The sequence below is a fragment of the Leucoraja erinacea genome, chromosome 25, assembly GCF_028641065.1.
Source record: "Leucoraja erinacea ecotype New England chromosome 25, Leri_hhj_1, whole genome shotgun sequence".
In the NCBI taxonomy this organism is placed as follows: domain Eukaryota; kingdom Metazoa; phylum Chordata; class Chondrichthyes; order Rajiformes; family Rajidae; genus Leucoraja; species Leucoraja erinaceus.
The window spans coordinates 14,756,184-14,775,657 of record NC_073401.1 but is presented as its reverse complement, the minus strand read 5'-3'; the positions used below and the strand labels follow the sequence as shown (position 1 = coordinate 14,775,657).

Below are 19,474 nucleotides of genomic sequence, written 5' to 3'. Positions count from 1 at the left end.
CCCCCCCCCCCCCCCCCCCCCCCCCCCCCCCCCTGAACATGGAAAGGCGATGTTTCAGGTGAGGACCCTTCTTCAGAGCAAGAAAAGACAAAAAGTGCTGGTGTCACTCAGCAGGTTAGGCAACATCTCTGGAGAACATTGAAAAGCAATGCTTCAGGTCGGGAGCCTTCTTCATACAAATTGTAATGGTGTAGGGGGGGGGGGGGGGGCGGGAAAAGGGGTAGGGGCATGACAAAACCTTCCACATGCTAGCTAGATACAGGTGAAGGGGTGGTTTGTTGGCATAGCTTTAAGGTGAGGGAGAGGTGCCGGGCATGGGTTTTTTCACAGAGGATGGTGGATGCCAGGATGCCTGGATCTTGCAGTCGGGGTAGTGGTGGAGGCAGATACTATATTGGCCTTTAAGAGACTTTTGGATCGGCAGAGAATGTAGGCAGATTTGCAGAGAATTGTGGACGCAGCCCAGACCATAACACAAACCAACCTCCCTTCCATTGACTCCATCTACACCTCAACAAAGCCACCAGCATAATCAAGGATGAGTCTCACCCCGGCCACTCCCATCAGGTAAGAGGTAGCCAAGTGTGAAAACACACACCACCAGATTCAGGGATAGTTTCTTCCCACTGTTGTCAGGCAACCGAACCATCCTATCACCAACTAGAGTTACCTCAACTACTATGTATCTCATTTGAGACTCTCGGACAATCATTGCTCGGCCTTCGCTGGCTTTATCTTGCACGAAACGTTATTATTCACATTATTCCCGTTATCATGTATCTGTTGGGCTGAAGGCCCTGATCTTGTGCTGTACTGTTCTATGTTCTATGTCTATTAAATCCCGAAGGTGATATTTAAGACTCTCCAGAGATGAGTGGAGTGCTGTGGCTCCGGGGGTTACAGACGCGGGGAGCTTTCATTGAATGGCGATGCGTGCACTGGTTTAACGAGACAGCGAGTGGCACCAAGGGGAGGTCCCTCTTAGCGCGGAGATCTGGTGACAAGTTGTACCAGCTCTCATTAAACTTCGCCTCGGGATCCGCGCCTAAATTGGCTACGGGTTGGCCAATTTGAGGAGAGGAGTTTCACTGACTCTCGGGATGAGGAGTGTGTTGGCGGCTGCGGTGGTGATGGTGATGCCAGCAATTCACCGGTGAAGCGAAGGGGTTTTAGGGGAAGACGTTACAGCTTGGCTCCAGCGCTGAATACAAAGCCCAGCAGTCCGAGGGATCATAGCCACAACCCATGAACAGGCACAGGTAAGGTTTCCCCACCTCTAGACTGCGCCCGGACGCAGCTCACAAGTGACCTGGTTATTAATGATTCATTCAGGCCTTTGATATAAGTGTTTGCACCGAGGTTTCACCTCCATGCCTTTGTTACAGCGCGGAATGTTTCCCAAAGCCACGATTCTCTTCACTGGTTTAAAACAATGAATTGATGTTTTACGAGGCGCAGTTGTCGATGTTAGGAAGTGGGGCTTGTGAGTGGCTCTGTGGGGAAGTCATGTCTCTGTTGAAAGTGCGAGGCTGATGTGGGGGGTTTCAGTGGAGCGAGGAAACGCCGCCGAGGGTGAGGTGGCGGCCAGCAGAGAAACAGAGGTCAGTGTCCCACTGCCAACGGAATGGACCGCAGAGGGGAACCGGACTGTGAGTACACGGGGCGGGGAGGGGAGGAGAGGAGAGGAGGCCAGGTCCGAAATGTAGCACAGATTATCGCCTCACGCCAGAGAAAGGAATATTGGCGGCGAAGTCATTGTAAGGAGGTCCGAATCTATTGGGATGTTCCAGCGCCCTCCACAGACGCTGCCCGTCCCGACGAGTTACTCCGGCACTTTGTGCTTTACTTTGGGGGAAGATATTGGGTCTCAATGACGCCAAGAGCCAGCACAGACATTGACCGGCCAAACGGCCTCTTTTGCCCGCTCATGTTTCTTTGCTGGTTTTTCCCGGATTGTCCCCTTTTCCCGGATTAAGACCTGTTTGCATCGGTCGCCACGGGCAGTCTATAATGTGGATAGTCCTCAGGAGTGATTGGGATATTGCGAAGGGTCCATCCCCATTCTGCTTTGAAGGTACGACCACCTCGTTTTAAACCGTGTGCGGATATCCCTCACTCACCCGCCACTAAGAACCGCAGATACATTGCAGCATAGACTGCTGGTTCTCAGTCCATTCTAAATGAGAACGCTCTAGTATTGTCTATTTATTTGTCTTATTTATTGTCTATATAATATATATTGTCTATATAATATACATATTATTGTCTATATAATATACATTATAATACACATACATACACAGACAAAATATGTGTTATAAATAAATAGACATAGTGCTTCAGTTCTATATATCTATATATATGAACAAAAAAAAGTTCAGTATTGAACAATGTATGAACAAAAAAATTCCCTGTTAAAAAATCACTTGGCATCAGATTTGATTCTTTTTTACCAATGTTATTGTATTCTCCATACTGAACTTGTGTTTGTTTATTGTGGGGTTTACATGGTACTGTGTTTAAATACGTGTTGTGCTGCTGCAATTCCGGACTATGGCAATAAAACACTACTGACTCTTTAGTCTTTCAAATTATTTCCTTTCAAATACGTATCGGGTCACCTCCAGGGCACTCCCCCACAGCAAGGCATTCCAGTTGTCAGGCACTCCCTGTGTTTAAAAAAATCACGGCGTCACGTTTGATTCTTTTTTACCAATTTTCTTTTATTTTCCTGTTTCTTGACTCACTACCAAAGGAAACGATTTGTTTCCACTGTCTTTCTCTGTCTTTGAGATAACCCTGTCACATCCCCTCTTGTGTTCCAAGAACAATCCTAGCTTCTTCAGTAACACACGCTGCCTGACCCACTGAGTTCCTCCACCGCTTTGTGTTTTACTCGGAATCCCAGCATCTGCAGCCTCTCGTGTTCCTCCGCTTCTTCAATTCCCTATCTCTGTTTCATCAAGGTGCATCACCACATCCTTGTTTCTTGTATTATACCTTTATTAAACCTTACTAAACCTATACTAATTGAGATCGTTTCGTCCCAGCAGTTATCAGGCAACCGAACCATCCAATCATCAACTAGAGAGCAGTCCTGAGCTACTATCTATCTACCTCATTGGAGACCCTCGGACTATCTTTAATCGGACTTTACTGGTCTTTATCTTGCACGAAACGTTATTACCTTTCACCTCTATCAATACACAATGGGCGACTTGATTGTAATCATGTATAGTATTTCCGCTAAATGGATAGCACGCAACAAAAGCTTTTAAATGCAACATCTCAGCAGTATATGGAGAAAGAACATGGATCATATTCTACAGAGATGCTGCCTGACCAGCTGAGTTGCCCCGGCACTGTGTGTCTTTGTGTACACCTGTCTTAAATCTTCCTTTTTTTTGTGTTAAACCTTTATTTATAATGCCCACTGTTACATGAGCATTTGAACCACATTCCTCGACCTAACTTTGACATTTTCAACGAGCTGTACACATTTAACCCCAATTCTTACTGTTGTATTATTTTTAAAGTCATCCCCTCCAGCCGAATTGAATGGGATTGAAAGGTGCAGCGTGGAAACAGGCCCTTCGGCCCACCAAATCCATGCCGGCCATCGGTCACCCCCTGACACTAGTTCTATGTTACCCCACTTCCTCATCCACTCCCAACACGCACGGGGCAATTTACAGCGGCCAATTAACCTACAAACCGGAACGTCTTTTGGAATGTGGGAGGAAACCGAAGCACCGAAGCACAGCGAAAACGTGCAAACTCCACACTGACAGCACCCGAGGTCAGGATCGAACCCGTGTCTCTGGCGCTGTGAGGCAGCAGCTCTACCAGGTGTGCCGCCTCTAATTCTGACTCGGAGCTCCTCAGTTCACACTCAATCTGCCGTTGCTGAGTTCCCGACTGGGGCTGACACCAGAGCCCGTACCATTGCATTGTCATTGTCTATTGTGGGATGTCCAACTCCTGCAACCAGCAAGAGCACAAAGTGCTGGTGGAACTCAGCGGGCCAGGCAGCGTCTGTGGAGGGAGTGGACGGACCACGTTTAGGGCCGCGACCCTTCCCCAGACGACATTAAAATACCCATTCATAGACACCCGTTTCTTCTCTCCAGAGATGCTACCTGTCCCGCTGAGTTACTCCAGTTTTTTGTGTCTATCTTCGGTTTAAACCAGCATCTGCAGTTCCTTCCTACACATTAAAATACGCCTTGGCAATCTTGACATTGAGCCGAAGGAAGGGTGTGCAGCACAGGGGCACAGTGGTCTCGGGTTCGACCCTGACTATGGGTGCGGTGTGTGTGGAATCTGTACGTTTTCCTTGTGACCTGCCTAGGGTTTTCTCCGGGTGCTCCGGTTTCCTACTACACACTAGGTTAATTGGCTTTGGTAGATTGTAGGATAGTGTTAGTGTTCCGCGCATTCCGAATGGCCTGTTTCCACGCTGTATCTCTAAACTAAACTAAACTAAACTAGTGTACGAGTGATTGTTGGTCAGACTAGACTAAGCTAAACTGAGATCCCGTGAATAGCGCTTCTCCTCCCCTGGTTTCTGATTATTACACACAGCCGTGTGTCCTGTCCCAGAGACGATATACATTTCACATATCAGTCCATGACTTGGCGAAGCACACGATGGCAAATTTGCTCCCGGGCAAATGTTAGAAATCTGAGACTAACTAATAGATTTGTTTTAAAGAGATGCAGCTGGCAAGGGCTGCAGCCTCACAGCGCGGGAGACCCGGGTTCAATCCTGACCCCGGGTCCTGTCTGTGTGGAGTTTGCACGTTCTCCCTGTGACCTCGTCTGTTTTCTCCCATTTCCACCCACATCCCAAAGACGTGCGGGTCTGTAGGTAACTGGCCTCTGTAAATCGCCTCTAGTGTGTATGGAGTGGATGTGAAAGTGGGGCAACTTAGAACTAGTGTGAACGGGTGATCGATGGTCAGCGTGGACTCGTTGGGCCGAAGGGCCTGTTTTCATGCTGCCTTTCAACCAAATCAATTAATATTTGGAGATGCGCGCTCCCTTTCCCAACTCGACCATCACACTGATGTCAACGATGTACTGAACACAGGTCGCCATAGTTTGAGGGGACACGGGGGACTGCAGATGCTGGAATCTTGAGCAAAACACAATGTGTTGGAGGACCAGTTAGAAGAAGGGTCCCGACCTGAAATGTCGCCAGTACATTTCCTCCACATGCTGTCTGACCCACTGAGTTCTTCCAGCACTTGTGTTTTGTTACATTGAGGTCTGGCGTGGAAGGGGGGGCGAGAAATCTGTTGAAATATGTTCACTACATTGTAGTAGGTGGGAGAAAGCTGGAAGAGAGGTTGGAGTGGGTCAAAGTCTGGCGAGTGATAGGTGGATATAGGTGAGGGGGTGGGAGGGGGGGGGGGGGGGGGGGTTGATTGGCGGATGGGTGGATAAAGACCATAAATGAAAAGACAAAAGATGTGATACAAGGAGAGAAGATGCAGGAATTCTGAAGCCAGATGATGGGATATAGGTGGAAGAGGATAGAGGGGAAGGAGAAAGGCCTGTGGGATAGTGGAAGAATTGGTCCCTGACCTGAAACATTGCCTATCCATGCTGCCTGACCTGCTGAATTACTCCAACACTTTGTCTTTTGCTCAAGATTGCTGCATCTGCAGTTCCTTGTGTCTAGGATATATCTGCTGCTCCATGTCTAGTCTCAGGAGTACCCTGAATTCCATTGTTCACCGGTACTTAACTCAGCATCCACTTCTGAAGTAATTAACTCGCTGCCAATCACGAGTCATCAAAGCCAATCACTAAACATTTAAAATATATATAAAACCTAACTGGAAACCGAGTTAAAGTCAGGTGTACTTTAGTTTTATTTTGCAAAATGTATCAACTTAACTTGCCAATCTACCTTTTCACATTCAATGTCCACCTGTTCCTGGACAAAGTGCAAAGATGTGCTAATAATTACATTGATAATTAACAATGACATTAATAAATAATAATAAACAGTATTTGGGTGGCACAGTTAGTAGAGCTGCTGCCTCACAGCGCTAGAGACCCGGGTTACTTCCTGAACTCGAGTGCTGTCTGTGTGGAGTTTGCATGTTCTCCCTGTGACCACACGGGCGCTTCGGGTTTCTCCCACATCCCAAAGAGGTGCGGGTTTGTAAGTCAAGTCAAGTCAAGTCAAGTTTATTTGTCACATACACATACGAGATGAGCAGTTAATTGGTCCTTATGTTTAGAGAGTGCACGCAAAAGTAGGAAAACAGCAAACCATTGTGAACGGGTGATCAATGGTCGCCATGGACTCGGTGGGCCGAAGGGCCTGTTTCCAAGCTCTATCTTTCAATCAATCATTGTGGGGATAGATTGATGATTAAGGGATGGTAGTCTATAGTATATGTAACCATTTGTGAACGTAGAAATTGGGGGTGTATCTTTCGTGGTATGTTGTTGCCTTGTTGACATATGTTTTATAACTTCAGTAACCCGGTTAAACGTAGGGCTGTCATGTGTAATCCAAATAGTTTCCATTTACACTGTGGATCTTATAATTGAGAGGCCTATTCCCTCCAAAAATGCCATTGTAACTCTCCTTTCTGTCCTGGCAATGAACTCATTTATTTTCCATGACCAAGGTGGAGTTTAACACTGGACCCCATGAGGATATGCCGGCAGGTCATTGGATATCCATGCTGTGACTGTTATTTAAGGTAGGAAAAGTATTTCAGTTTTTCACATCCTCAGTGGTGTTACTGCTTGGGTCATAATGAACTGGAGAATGGAGCAGGAGGGGGGCAGCCTAGTTCCTTGCCTGCTCAATATTCATCAAAATCATAGCTGATTCCATCCGAGCCTCAGCACCCACGTTCCCGTCCTCTCCCCTTAACCATTGACTTTATGAGTACCATGGGTCCTGTGATTATCTGTGAGTACATATTGTGTGTATAGACCTGATGCAAGTAAGAATTCGATGATTCAATTATTTCAATTATTCAATCCAGATACTCATACAACAGACCTCACCTCACCTGTGGACACAAAAAGCCGGAGCAACTCAGCGGGTCAGACATCATCTCTGGAAAAAAATAACCGGTGACTTTACAGGTCGACGTTTGGGGGCTGGGGATTCACTTGTTGCCCAAAACTGGAGAATTTAATGTTCATGTATTTGAGTTGTAAGCTACCCAAATGGTCTAGTAGATGTCCAACTCAATCTTGGCGATCATCGGGTGACCTAACCACAAACATTCCTTCATTCAATCCCTCTAATTCATATGCAAATTTAAAATTAAAGCATAAAACGCTGGAAACACTCAGCATGCCAGCCTGCATCTGTGGGAAGAGAAGCAGAGTCCATGTTTCTGGTCAAAGACACTCCCAGTGAGCGGGGAAGGAGAAAGATGAAGACACAAGACACTGCAGATGCTGGAATCGTGAGCGAAACACAAAGTGCTGGAGGAACAGCGGGTTAGGCAACGTCTGTGGAGAAAATGGACAGGCGATCTTTTGGTTTGGGACCCTTCTTCAGTCTGGGACCCTTCAGTCTGAGGAAGGGTCCCGACCAGAAACATCGCCTGTCCATTCCCTCCACAGATGCTGTCAGACCCGCTGGCTGTTTCCAGCATTTTCCTGTTTTAAGTTCGAAGCAAATACAGGGTATGTTTTACACGTCGGGAGAAGGTGGCACGGTGGTGCTGCTGCCTCGCAGCGCCTGAGTCATGGGTTCGATCCTGACCTCGGATGCTGTCCGTGTGTTTGCACGACCCCACTGTGACTGAGCGGATTCCCCCCGATTTCCTCCCACATCCCAAAGAGGTGCGGGTTTTGTTGGTTAATCGGCCCTGTGTAAATTGCCCCTAGTGTGCAGGGAGTGGATGAGAAAGTGGAATAACATAGGGAACGGTGTGTCAGAAGGCACTGCAGATGCTGGTTTAAACCGAAGACACACACACAATGCTGGAGTAACTCAGCGGGACAGGCAGCATCTCTGGAGAGAAGGAATGGGTGACCCTGTGTTTGTTTCCATGCTGTACCTCTAAACTAAACCCCATTGGTTGTAAGTTACTGCGGGTCGTTGGAGCGGAAAGCAAACGGCGCCCGGGTTGGATTCGTGGCAACTCCCAACTGCTTTAAGTGAGACAATTCGCAGCTAGGTGGAAACAAAAATATCACGAGGGGCCAGCTGCGCGCAGGGACTGTCGGCGAGAACTGATGCGCTGCCACCACCGCTGGGCTGCTCGGCTTCTCCTGTCCCGGGACGGGGCGAGGGGCAGAGTCATGGGTCGCCTACAGCTGGGCAAGCGGGAGACAAGGTCCTCCTGTTCCCTGCTCCGTTTCAGCTGCATCGCGTCCAAGAAACTGACCTCTGGGATCTCCTGTTTGCAGCGGCTGTGCCAGGAACGTCAGCGAACGATGTTGAAGCAAGCCATGCAATGGAAGTCCATGTGCAAGGGGCTGGTCCTGGGAACTCTGCTCACCACCTGCATGATCCTGCTCTACTCTTTCGCCGCGCCGCCTCACCAACTCAACCTCCAAGAGTAAGTCCTTATCTTTGTCTTAACCAAAAATCCTATGCTATAGGATCTTTGGTCTTAACCGCGGGTCTCTGTTGGGGTTAGATGTCTGGTGATATGGGAAACATGTGTAAACCAGCAATCCCTGATAAGGAACTGTCAATGTGGACACCAGGAATTGTAGATGTGGATATTGGGAATTGTAGATGTGGAATCAGGAATTGCAGATGTGGAATCAGGAATTGTAGATGTGGAATCAGGAATTGTAGATGTGGAATCAGGAATTGCAGATGTGGAATCAGGAATTGTAGATGTGGAATCAGGAATTGCAGATGTGGAATCAGGAATTGTAAATGTGGAATCAGGAATTGTAAACGTGGAATCAGGAATTGCAGATGTGGAATCAGGAATTGTAGATGTGCTACAGTGTGCTGAAATCTGGAGCAAGGCACAACATTCTGGAGTAATTCAGCGGGTTGGGCAGCATCTGACTGAAGAAGGGTCCCGACCCATAACATCAACTATCCATGTTCTCCAACGATGCTAGCTGACCCGCTGAGTTACTCCAGCACTTTGTGTTACACGCAAGGTACTGCAGATGCTGGAATATGGAGCAAGCCGCACGGTTCTGGAGGAAGTTAACGGGTCAGGCAGCATTCTTGGAGGGAATGGACAAGCGACTTTTTTAGCTTCCTCATCCCTCCCTGTTTCCCTGCTTCCTTCCTCCCGCCCCGGTGCGTTCCCGTTTATACACCATCTCCCACCAATCTAGACACCCTGCCCCTTCTTACCCTCATCTCCCACCCCCAGTGTCCTTTACCCCATCCCCTTCTTTCCCATCACTCTGCCCCCCCCCCCACTCCACCCATTATCCCTCCCTCCGATGTCACATTTCACCCCTCCTCTTCTTTCCTTATCTGACACCTTCTTGTCTCTTGACCTTTAGCCTTTGTCACACACCCATCCCCCCACCCTCCCCACGTATACCCACCTATCACTTGCCAGGCTTTCCTTTGCACCTCTCTCTCCCTTATTCTGTCTGAAGAAGGGTCCCGACTCGAAATTAGACACAAAATCCGTAACTCAGCGGGACAGGCAGCATGTCTGGAGAGAAAGAATGGGTCACGCTTCTGGTCGAGACCCTTCTGTGTGTCTATCTTCAGTGTAAACCAGCATCTGCAGTTCCTTCCTACACACCCCGACCCGAAAACATGGTCTGTCCATTCCCTCCACAGATGCTGCCTGACACGCTGAGTTCCTCCAGCACTTCGTGTCTTGCTCTGAATAATCAGTTCTGTTTCCTTTTGAATGGGGTCTCCGAAGTGTGCACCTCATTGTGTGCTTTTTGTTGTGCCTGCTCCGTCCACTAAATATCTTTCAAATTCATCCCAATTCCTCCCAACGTTTCACATGTAGACCTTGAAGATCACGGGCAGCGACCGACCCCTGCTGGCAGTAATACCGAAGTTCATTTGTTGCAAGAAATAAAACAGAATAAAACTAGGGATGAAATGCATCTGTCTCATTCTACCTTCCCTTCGAGGAGTTTCTTGCTAACATCCGATGTTTTCGTTTATTAAAAGCTTTAGACGGATGCATCAATTCTAATTTTTTCGTAGATATACACAACGTGCTGGAGTAACTCAGTGAGTCATGTAGCATCTCTGGACACAAGGAAGAGGTGTCGGGTCGCGACCCTTCATCATATTAATTTTCCGTAATAACAGTAACGATAATAAATAGTACCCAAGCATTTAAAGCGATTTTATTGCTGTCTTATTTATTTGTAATTCCAGTTTTTTTTTAGCCCTAATATACCCAGTCAGATTCTCGACAAGTGCATTCTGTTACTTTCAGTTACTTTTTATCCACATTATGTGTTTTTTTTATCTTTTAAAGCGAGCTTTTTTTTAAGAAGGCTGGTGTTCAGCGGTAAAAAATAATAAATAAATAAAAACATGCCCCATATGGACTTTACCTGCATGTTGAACAAGCATTTGCTTGTTGGTTTGTGGGTAAATGGTCTCGACTGTTGGCCACAGGTTTTAAAAAAAAGCGATTCACCTTTATTCCACCCCAATCATCAATTTAAAACCTGATACCTTATTTATACAAGAGTAGCGCTCTAATAATTCAGTGTGTAAATGATCCCAGTGGCAAGGCGCTGGGTTTCAAAACGTCATCGTACCGTTTAAGGAGACATTGACGTGGATGTTCACAAACAGGTTTTAAAGAGAATGACAAAATAACTTTAAAACTGGGACAGAAACAAAAGACACGAAGTGCTGGGTGACTCAGCGGGTCAGGCAGCATCCCTGGAGGAAATGTGTAGGGGACTTTTCGGGGCGGGACCCTTCTTCAGACTGGGACAGCGTGGACTAAAGGTCATCGCAGGTAACTAGAAGAAAGTGACGAGGGCGGCACAATAGTGTCGCGGTAGATTTGCTGCCTCACAGCGCCAGAATCCCGGGTTCGATACTGACTACAGGTGCTGTCTGAACGGAGTTTATACGTTTAGAGGCGTTGGGGGGTGGTAACTGGGTAAAAGTTTGCAGGCAGTTTAACGTCTGAGATCAGATTTTAGCACAGGTTTGTGAACAGATAACATCCCTTGGTCCCACATAAGAGATTAGTATACAAACTTAAAGCACAAGGCATTGGGGGTTCAGTATTGATGTGGATAGAGAACTGGCTGGCAAACAGGAAGCAAAGAGTAGGAGTAAACGGGTCCTTTTCACAATGGCAGGCAGTGACTAGTGGGGTACCCCAAGGCTCAGTACTGGGACCCCAGCTATTTACAATATATATTAATGATCTGGATGAGGGAATTGAAGGCAATATCTCCAAGTTTGCGGATGACACTAAGCTGGGGGGCAGTGTTAGCTGTGAGGAGGATGCTAGGAGACTGCAGGGTGACTTGGATAGGCTGGGTGAGTGGGCAAATGTTTGGCAGATGCAGTATAATGTGGATAAATGTGAGGTTATCCATTTTGGTGGCAAAAACAGGAAAGCAGACTATTATCTAAATGGTGGCCGATTGGGAAAGGGGGAGATGCAGCGAGACCTGGGTGTCATGGTACACCAGTCATTGAAGGTAGGCATGCAGGTGCAGCAGGCAGTAAAGAAAGCGAATGGTATGTTAGCTTTCATTGCAAAAGGATTTGAGTATAGAGGTTCTACTGCAGTTGTACAGGGTCTGAGACCACACCTGGAGTATTGCGTACAGTTTTGGTCTCCAAATCTGAGGAAGGACATTATTGCCATAGAGGGAGTGCAGAGACGGTTCACCAGACTGATTCCTGGGATGTCAGGACTGTCTTATGAAGAAAGACTGGATAGACTTGGTTTATACTCTCTAGAATTTAGAAGATTGAGAGGGGATCTTATAGAAACTTACAAAATTCTTAAGGGGTTGGACAGGCTAGATGCAGGAAGATTGTTCCCGATGTTAGGGAAGTCCAGGACAAGGGGTCACAGCTTAAGGATAAAGGGGAAATCCTTTAAAACCGAGATGAGAAGAACTTTTTTCACACAGAGAGTGGTGAATCTCTGGAACTCTCTGCCACAGAGGGTAGTTGAGGCCAGTTCATTGGCTATATTTAAGAGGGAGTTACCACCTTGTGACTAAGGGGATCGGAGGGTATGGAGAGAAGGCAGGTACGGGATACTGAGTTGGATGATCAGCCATGATCATATTGAATGGCGGTGCAGGCTCGAAGGGCCGAATGGCCTACTCCTGCACCTAATTTCTATGTTTCTATGTTTCTATCCCGTAGCCGCGACGCCAGTCAGTGCACTCCACTCCACAGGCCTTTCTTCTCTCCATTCCTATTTCTGTGGGAACAAGATTTTTTACAAAAAAAGAGCAAAAGTGCAAGGGCAACTCAACGGGTCAGGTAGCATCTCTGGAGAACATGGATAGGTGACCTTTTGAAGAAACATCACCTCTCCCATCTTCTCCAGAGATGCTGCCTGACCTATTGAGTTTAACCAGCACATTGTGCCCAAATCTATTTATTGTACAAATATACTTGTACAACTTAGTTAAAGAACATTTCAGCCACCAACTTTATCGTAAAATGGTATTAAAAGAAAATTGGTTTGCCTAATCTTCTAAAGTTGTCCTAAATATTACTTTGAGAGACTAAAACAAAATATTACAGGGCCCAAATTCCATTTAACTATTTTCTTTGTCATTTCTCACATATTCCATTTTTCTAAATTAAAATTTTTGGTTCCACGCTGTACTCTCGCTAAAACTCTTGATTCACTTCCTAAAGTCTGTGCCTGGGACAATACACTTGTTGTTCTATGCATATAAATACTACTGCAGCTGTGTACTCTTTGTCTATTTATAGACAAATTTCCCAAGTGATTTTCAATCCTTCCTAGGATCATCAGCGATTAGTCCACCAACACCCTGGGACTCTCTCTTCATGCGTTACTATTGGAATGGTTCCATTCTGTCTCCATTGTTTCTCAGTCTTTCCTGTCAAAACACATTAGACAGCATTTTGTGGAAACAAGGAACTGCGGATGCTGGTTTGAGCAAAAGGACACCATGCAGGAGTAACTCAGCAAGTCAGGCAGCATCTTTGGAGAACGTGGATGGGTGACGTTTCGGGTGGGGACCCTTCTTCAGACAGTCTGATGAATTGTCCCGACCCAAAATATCACCTGTGAATGTTCTCCAGGGATGCTGCCTGACCCGCTGAGGTACTCCAGCACTTTCTGTCCTTTAAACAGCACTTTGCTGTGTGTTCAACAGACATGTGCGGTGGTAAATGTTAATCAACATTGTTGTAGTTTCCATCTAACCATATAACAATTACAGCACGGAAACAGGCCATCTCGACCCTTCTAGTCCGTGCCGAACCATCTAACAATGACAGAAAAAGATCAATTAAAGTCAGTCAAAAGAAAATTGTGTGTAGTAATCACTCAGTGTTAGTGACTGGAACATTTTCTCCTCAATAAATGTACGGGCTTTGCAATGGCTGCCAATGATTGGCACCATTTATTGCTTTGTTAATCGATGTCTGGTTCAGTTGCCTGGTAACACCTGGGAAGAAACTGTCCCAGACTCTGGAGGTGTGCGTTTTCACACTTCTCTACCACTTGCCTGATGGGAGAGGGAAGAAGGAGTGAGACTCGTCCTTGATTATGCAAGAATATGTAGAATTGTGGCAGGGGAGTGTACATTTTTATGGGAGGGAGGAGGGGGGGTGTATAGAGAATTGTAAATGGTCTTTTGTTGTGTGATGGCTGTTTCTATTTTATGTCAGGCGTACACAAAAATGCTGGAGAAACTCAGCGGGTGCAGCAGCATCTATGGAGCGAAGGAAATAGGCAAAGTTTCAGGCCAAAACCATTCTTCAGACTGATGGGGGGATGGGGGGGAGTGGCAGGGAGAAGAAAGGAAAAAGGAGGAGGAGGAGCCCGAGGGCTGAGGGAGAGATAGGAAGGGGGGGAGACAGCAAGGGCTAACAAAATTGGTAGAATTCAATGTTCGTGCCACCAGGATGCAGACTCCCCAATATGAGGTGCTGTTCCTTTCATTTCTGGTGGTGCTTGCTCTGGCCATGGAGGAGGCCCAGAACAGAGAGGTCGGATACGGAATGGGAGGGGAAGTTGAAGTGCTGAGCCACCAGGTGGTCAGGTTGGTTAATGCGTACCGAGCGGAGATGTTCGGCTTCGGGTGTTGTCTATTTCTATTAATACATTTTGTCTCTTAACAGAGTTCCCGTTCCTTATTCCTGCTCCTACAAACCTGTGCATCCCAGGATTGTACCCCAAATAAATAACACGCTTTCGATGCTGGAGCAGAGCAAAGCCTGCACTCCCAAAGAGGACATCATGTTCATGAAGACCCACAAAACGGCCAGCAGCACTATCCTCAACATCCTCTTCCGTTTTGGTCAGAGGCACCGGCTGAAATTTGCTTTTCCCAATGGCCGGAACGACTTCTACTACCCATCCTTCTTTGACAGGAGCCAAGTGAAGGACTACAGGCCGGGCACTTGCTTCAACATCATCTGTAACCACATGAGGTTTCACAGTGAAGAGGTCCGCAAGTTGCTCCCTGAAGACACTGTCTACTTCAGCATCCTCAGGAACCCTGCTTATTTATTTGAATCGTCTTTCCATTACTTTGGTCGTGTGATCCCTTTGACCTGGAAGATCAGTGGGGAGGACAAGCTCGCCGAATTCCTCAGGGAACCTGACCGATACTATGATCCGAATGGCTTTAACTCCCATTACTTGAAGAACTTGTTGTTTTTTGACTTTGGCTATGACAATAACTTAGAGTTTGGTGACCCCAGAGTAGAGAAGTACATCAAAGCCATTGATGAACGATTCCAGTTGGTGATGCTTCTTGAGTACTTTGACGAGTCCCTCATTCTCCTGAAGGATGTGATGTGTTGGAACATGGACGACATCCTGTATTTTAAGTTGAATATAAGGAAGGATTCCACCATCTCGAGAATGAACGGAGAGCTATATGAAAAAGCGACGAGATGGAACCGGATAGACACCATGTTGTATGGATACTTCAATGCTACGTTCTGGAGAAAGGTGAGGCAGTACGGCTTCGAGCGCATGCAGCATGACGTGGAACAACTGCGCGAGCGCAACGATCATATGCAATCCATCTGCATCGACGGCGGGCGACCGGTGGATGCAAATGCCATTCAGGAGGCGTCCTTGCAGCCGTGGCAACCTCTGGGGGAGCGCTCCATCATGGGCTACAACCTGAAGAAGAACATTAGTCGAAAGCATAGAAAACTCTGCAGGAAAATGCTCACTCCAGAGCTACAATACTTGACTGAATTAGGGGTTAATCTGTGGATAACAAAGTTATGGTCCTACATCAGAGACCTGTTCAGATGGTAGCTTTGAGGCTGGGCTTTCTATTCATGTGCCAACCATGCCACAGGCATGAGGAACAGCACTGAGGAAGAAATCCATGGGCATCACATGGATGCCATTCCAGATTGCCAGTGATTGTAAGGCAATCATTCACGCATTTAATTTATCGAGCACAATGTGATTACAGTCAGTGTTTTACTTTATTTCACTTAAGTTTCATTTGTAAAATAGTAATTCATCTGGAACCAAAAGCCCCACCATTCTATGCTCTGTAAAATATCTAACTCTCTTTACAGTCCTGACCATAACTTGTGAATGGTCACAAATTAAATAATAACTGTGAATTAATAGTGTAATCAGAGAAATCAGAACTTCATACAATGTGATAAAAACGATGTGCTTAAAGATCTAATGCCAATGCTTCCATGTAGACTAATGAAAGGCCGCAACAAACCAACAATGATGCCTAACAAATCACGTCAGACTTATGTGATCATTTGATACACATTTGTAAGGAAATTTCTATCAGCCCATGAAATCCAGTTTAGTTTAGAGAATAGGTGGGTTTAGAGAAACAGCTTGGAAACAGGCCCTTCAGCCCACTGAGTCCACATTGGCCATTCATCACCCCTAGGCTAGTTCTATGTTAATCCACTTAACGTCCACTCCTTACACACCAGCGGCAATTTAGGGAGGCGAATTAACCTACCAATCTGCACGTCTTTGGGACGTGGGAGGCAACCGGAGCACCCAGAGGAAACCCACGTGGTCACAGGGTGAACGTACAAACTCCACAAAGGCAGCACCCATGATCACGATCGAACCCGGGTCACTGGTGCTGTGAGGCAGCAGCCCTACCGCTGCACCTTTGTGCAATCCCTGCAGAATTGCATTTATAATGCCAGACAAGGTAGACATAGTTCTAAAAGAGTTTGAATTCAGATGTGATTTTTCTCATCTTATTAACAGAACCCACCCGTTCAGGTATTTTCTCACCTCCAGCTCATTCCACCCACCCCCCACATTGATTTATTTGTATAAAATAATATTGATTGGAAAGAGACAATAGTTTTTAAATCAATGTCATTATTGGTAGAACAATTGAATTGAAGGCAATCAGTTTTAATCAGTAGCTCCCTTGCCTCTTCATCGGAAGGCTATAAGAGCTACACCCAGGGTACTTGCATACACCAGGGTATACTCAACTGCACCAGGGTACTGAGGGCGGCACAGTGTGGCAGTGGTGCAGTTGCCGCCTTACAGTGCCAGAGACTCAGGTTCGATCCTGACTACGGGTGCTGTCTATGTGGAGTTTGTACGTTTTTCCCGTGACCGCGTGGATTTTCTCTGGGTGCTCTGGTTTCCTCCCACACTCCAAATCCAAGTACAGGTTTGAAGGTTAACCGGCTTTGGTAAACTTGTACATCGTTCCCTAGTGTGTAGGATAGCGCTAGTGTATGGGGTGATCGCTGATCGGCGCAGACTCGGTGGACCAAAGGACACTTTTTCTCGCTGCATCTCTAAATGTACAACTAAAAAAAACAGAGCAATTAGTGTTGTGTGACTGGCAAAGAGTGAGTGGAAAAGTCTGGTCTAAAAGTCTACAAAAATCCAGTCTGATCCTTCTTAGCTTTATGAAGGAAGTGTTGCTCTTGTGGGTAAGACTTTAAACCAAATGCAAAGAAGACGCAAAGTGCAGGAGTGACTCAGCGGGTCAGGCAGCATCTCTGGAGAACATGGATATGCGACGTTTTGGATAGGGACCCTTCTTCATGCCTGAAACGTGACCCATCAGTGTTCTCCAGAGATGCTGCTTGACCTGCTGAGTTATTCCAGCACTTTGTTTAAAAGAAATACCCAGCATTTGCAGTTCCTTGTGTCTCCGTTAAACCAAATTAATGTTTGCTCCCAGTAGTGGGCCCGAAAGACCCAAATGCAGAAAGAGTGGAGGTTCTATCCCTGGAACCAGACCAGATTTATTCAATATCGACACCCAAAAGGAGGCAGTCAGGTACTAGCACTTTGTGGAATTGTACAGGGTGAAAAACCTGGCACATTTCTTAAATTACAACAGGGGCCACACATTTGAAAGACCATCAGTAGTGGTAAAACACTTTGGGACGTAGCTATGAAAGTTGAACAGAAATGCATGTTCTCTCTTTACTTCTCGCCTTTTAAAAGGCTCTCACACACAATCTGTGGATCAGATATAAGCTTGACCCTCACTGCAATTTACAATTCGACTTCATAAATGTGGAGTACATTAAAAGGGCATTTGGACAGGCACATGGATAGGTACATGTTCTCCAGACATGCTGCCTGACCCGCTGAGCTGAATCCAGCACTCTGTGAAACGTCACCTATCCATGTTCTCCAGACATGCTGCCTGACCCATTGAGTTACTCCAGTACCAGTACAGTGTCTTTTTATTTGTTACAAACTACTTCCTGGGCAATGGTTATTACACAGTAAAGATCTGGAAACATTCTGGAGGCCACCAGCGTGCACCAATGATTTATGAGACATACGGACAGACGGACTTTATCAACTTGCATGAAAGAGTGGTGGGAACTCATGAAGTAACCATAAAGAGTTTGAAGCTAATATATTAAAAGACATGTGGACAGGTACATGGATCGGAAAGGTTTAGAGGGTTATGAGCTGAATGCAGGCAGGTGGGACTAGTGTAGAAGGGACATCTTGGTCGGCATGGGCTAGTAGGGCAAAAGGCCTATTTCCATGCTGTATGACTATGATGGCAGAAAAGAGAAAGGTCTCAGTTCAGTTGTGGTGTCTGGCCTGTGGAGCTTGTGATTATCTCTGAGCAATGGATAGGACACACGTTTATTTTGTGTAGGAAGGAACTGCAGATGCTGGTTTCAGTCGAAGATAGACACAGAATGCTGGAGTAACTTAGGACAGGACAGGCAGCATCTCTGGAGAGAAGGAATGGGTGACGTTTCGGGTTGAGTCTTCAGACTGATATCAGGGGAGTGGGCAGTACATATATAAGGAAGTGTATAGATAAGGAAGCGTAAGGTGCAAAAATGGAATGAAGATCAAGGAAATTGTAGAATAGATCATTGTTAGTTGGGAGAAGGTAACAACAAAGCAAACAGAGATAAAATGTAGATGGAGACACTAAGACTGGTCGGAGAACTGGGAAGGGGAAGGGAATGGCGAGAGAGGGAATGCAAGGGCTACTTGAATCTAGAGAAGTCAATCTTCATACCGCTGGGGTGTCAGCTGCCCAAGCGAAATATGAGATGCTGTTCCTTCAATTTGCGCTGGGCCCCACTCTGACAATGGAAGAGCCCCAGGACAGAAAGGTCAGTGTGGGAATGGGAAGGGAAGTTAAACTGCTGAGCAACCGGGAGATAAGGTAGGTTAAGGCAGACTGAGCAGAGGTGTTCAGCGAAATGATCACCAAGCCTGTCCTTGGTTGTGCTGGCAGTTCAGGATTTCCAGTTAGTATTTGTTAGTCTCATTGCAAAAATAAATGTCCTCATTTAATTTGTATGGTCCCTTTTCAGTTACTATGGCATTGAGTTATTAAAAGCAATTGAAACGTGCCGGATGAATAACGTGAGATCATTTACAATACAATTCTTAAACATTTCTCAGTAGGAGAGCCAGTCACATGGACTTTTTGGCCTATTCCTTCGCTCCATAGATGCTGCTGCACCTGCTGAGTCTCTCCAGCTTTTTTTGTCTACCTTGGACTTTTCTAACGGTTTGATATGCAGAATAACAGAAGCCATATCTCTGAAATGAATTTTAATTTTCTCATTCTTCATCAAAACAGTACAATTTCTTTGTAATAATATAAGCAAATGGTGATCATCTATCTCAAGTTGCAAACTTTAGAAGTTAGATTATGTATTTATTCACTACATTGAAATTGTTTTTAATCAATTCATTGAGGAAAAGATATGCTGCTGCTGCTGTTGTCATGGCTTAAAATGTAATGTACTGTGCTGAGTGGATGGTATTCTGTTAATTAACAGAGAGGACAATTGTTCTTTTATATGCTGACACTTGAGCAAAAAGGTATTAAATCCCTTTAAGTACAATGA

General features: G+C 46.0%; 1 protein-coding gene across 2 annotated transcripts; it reads left to right on the top strand.

Moving 5' to 3' along the window:
- The first annotated feature begins 914 nt into the window (after window positions 1–914).
- gal3st1a (galactose-3-O-sulfotransferase 1a) lies at window positions 915–17,892 on the top strand. Of its 2 annotated transcripts, none has more exons than XM_055655843.1 (4): window positions 915–1,259; window positions 6,651–6,725; window positions 8,401–8,552; window positions 14,267–17,892. In XM_055655843.1, exons 3-4 carry the CDS (start codon window positions 8,428–8,430, stop codon window positions 15,420–15,422), a joined length of 1,281 nt encoding a protein of 426 aa, XP_055511818.1. In that variant the 5' UTR covers window positions 915–1,259; window positions 6,651–6,725; window positions 8,401–8,427; the 3' UTR covers window positions 15,423–17,892. The 2 variants fall into 2 exon arrangements, with proteins under 2 accessions (XP_055511818.1, XP_055511819.1); XM_055655844.1 differs by lacking the exon at window positions 915–1,259 and adding an exon at window positions 1,317–1,649.
- The last annotated feature ends 1,582 nt before the right edge of the window (window positions 17,893–19,474 follow it).

Excerpts from the sequence above, each read along its gene's own strand:
- gal3st1a (XM_055655843.1), top strand. The coding sequence starts at position 8,428 with ATGTTGAAGCAAGCCATGCAATGGAAGTCCATGTGCAAGGGGCTGGTC. Across the intron at positions 8,553-14,266 it reads CACCAACTCAACCTCCAAGA|AGTTCCCGTTCCTTATTCCT; the intron begins GTAAGTCCTTAT and ends GTCTCTTAACAG.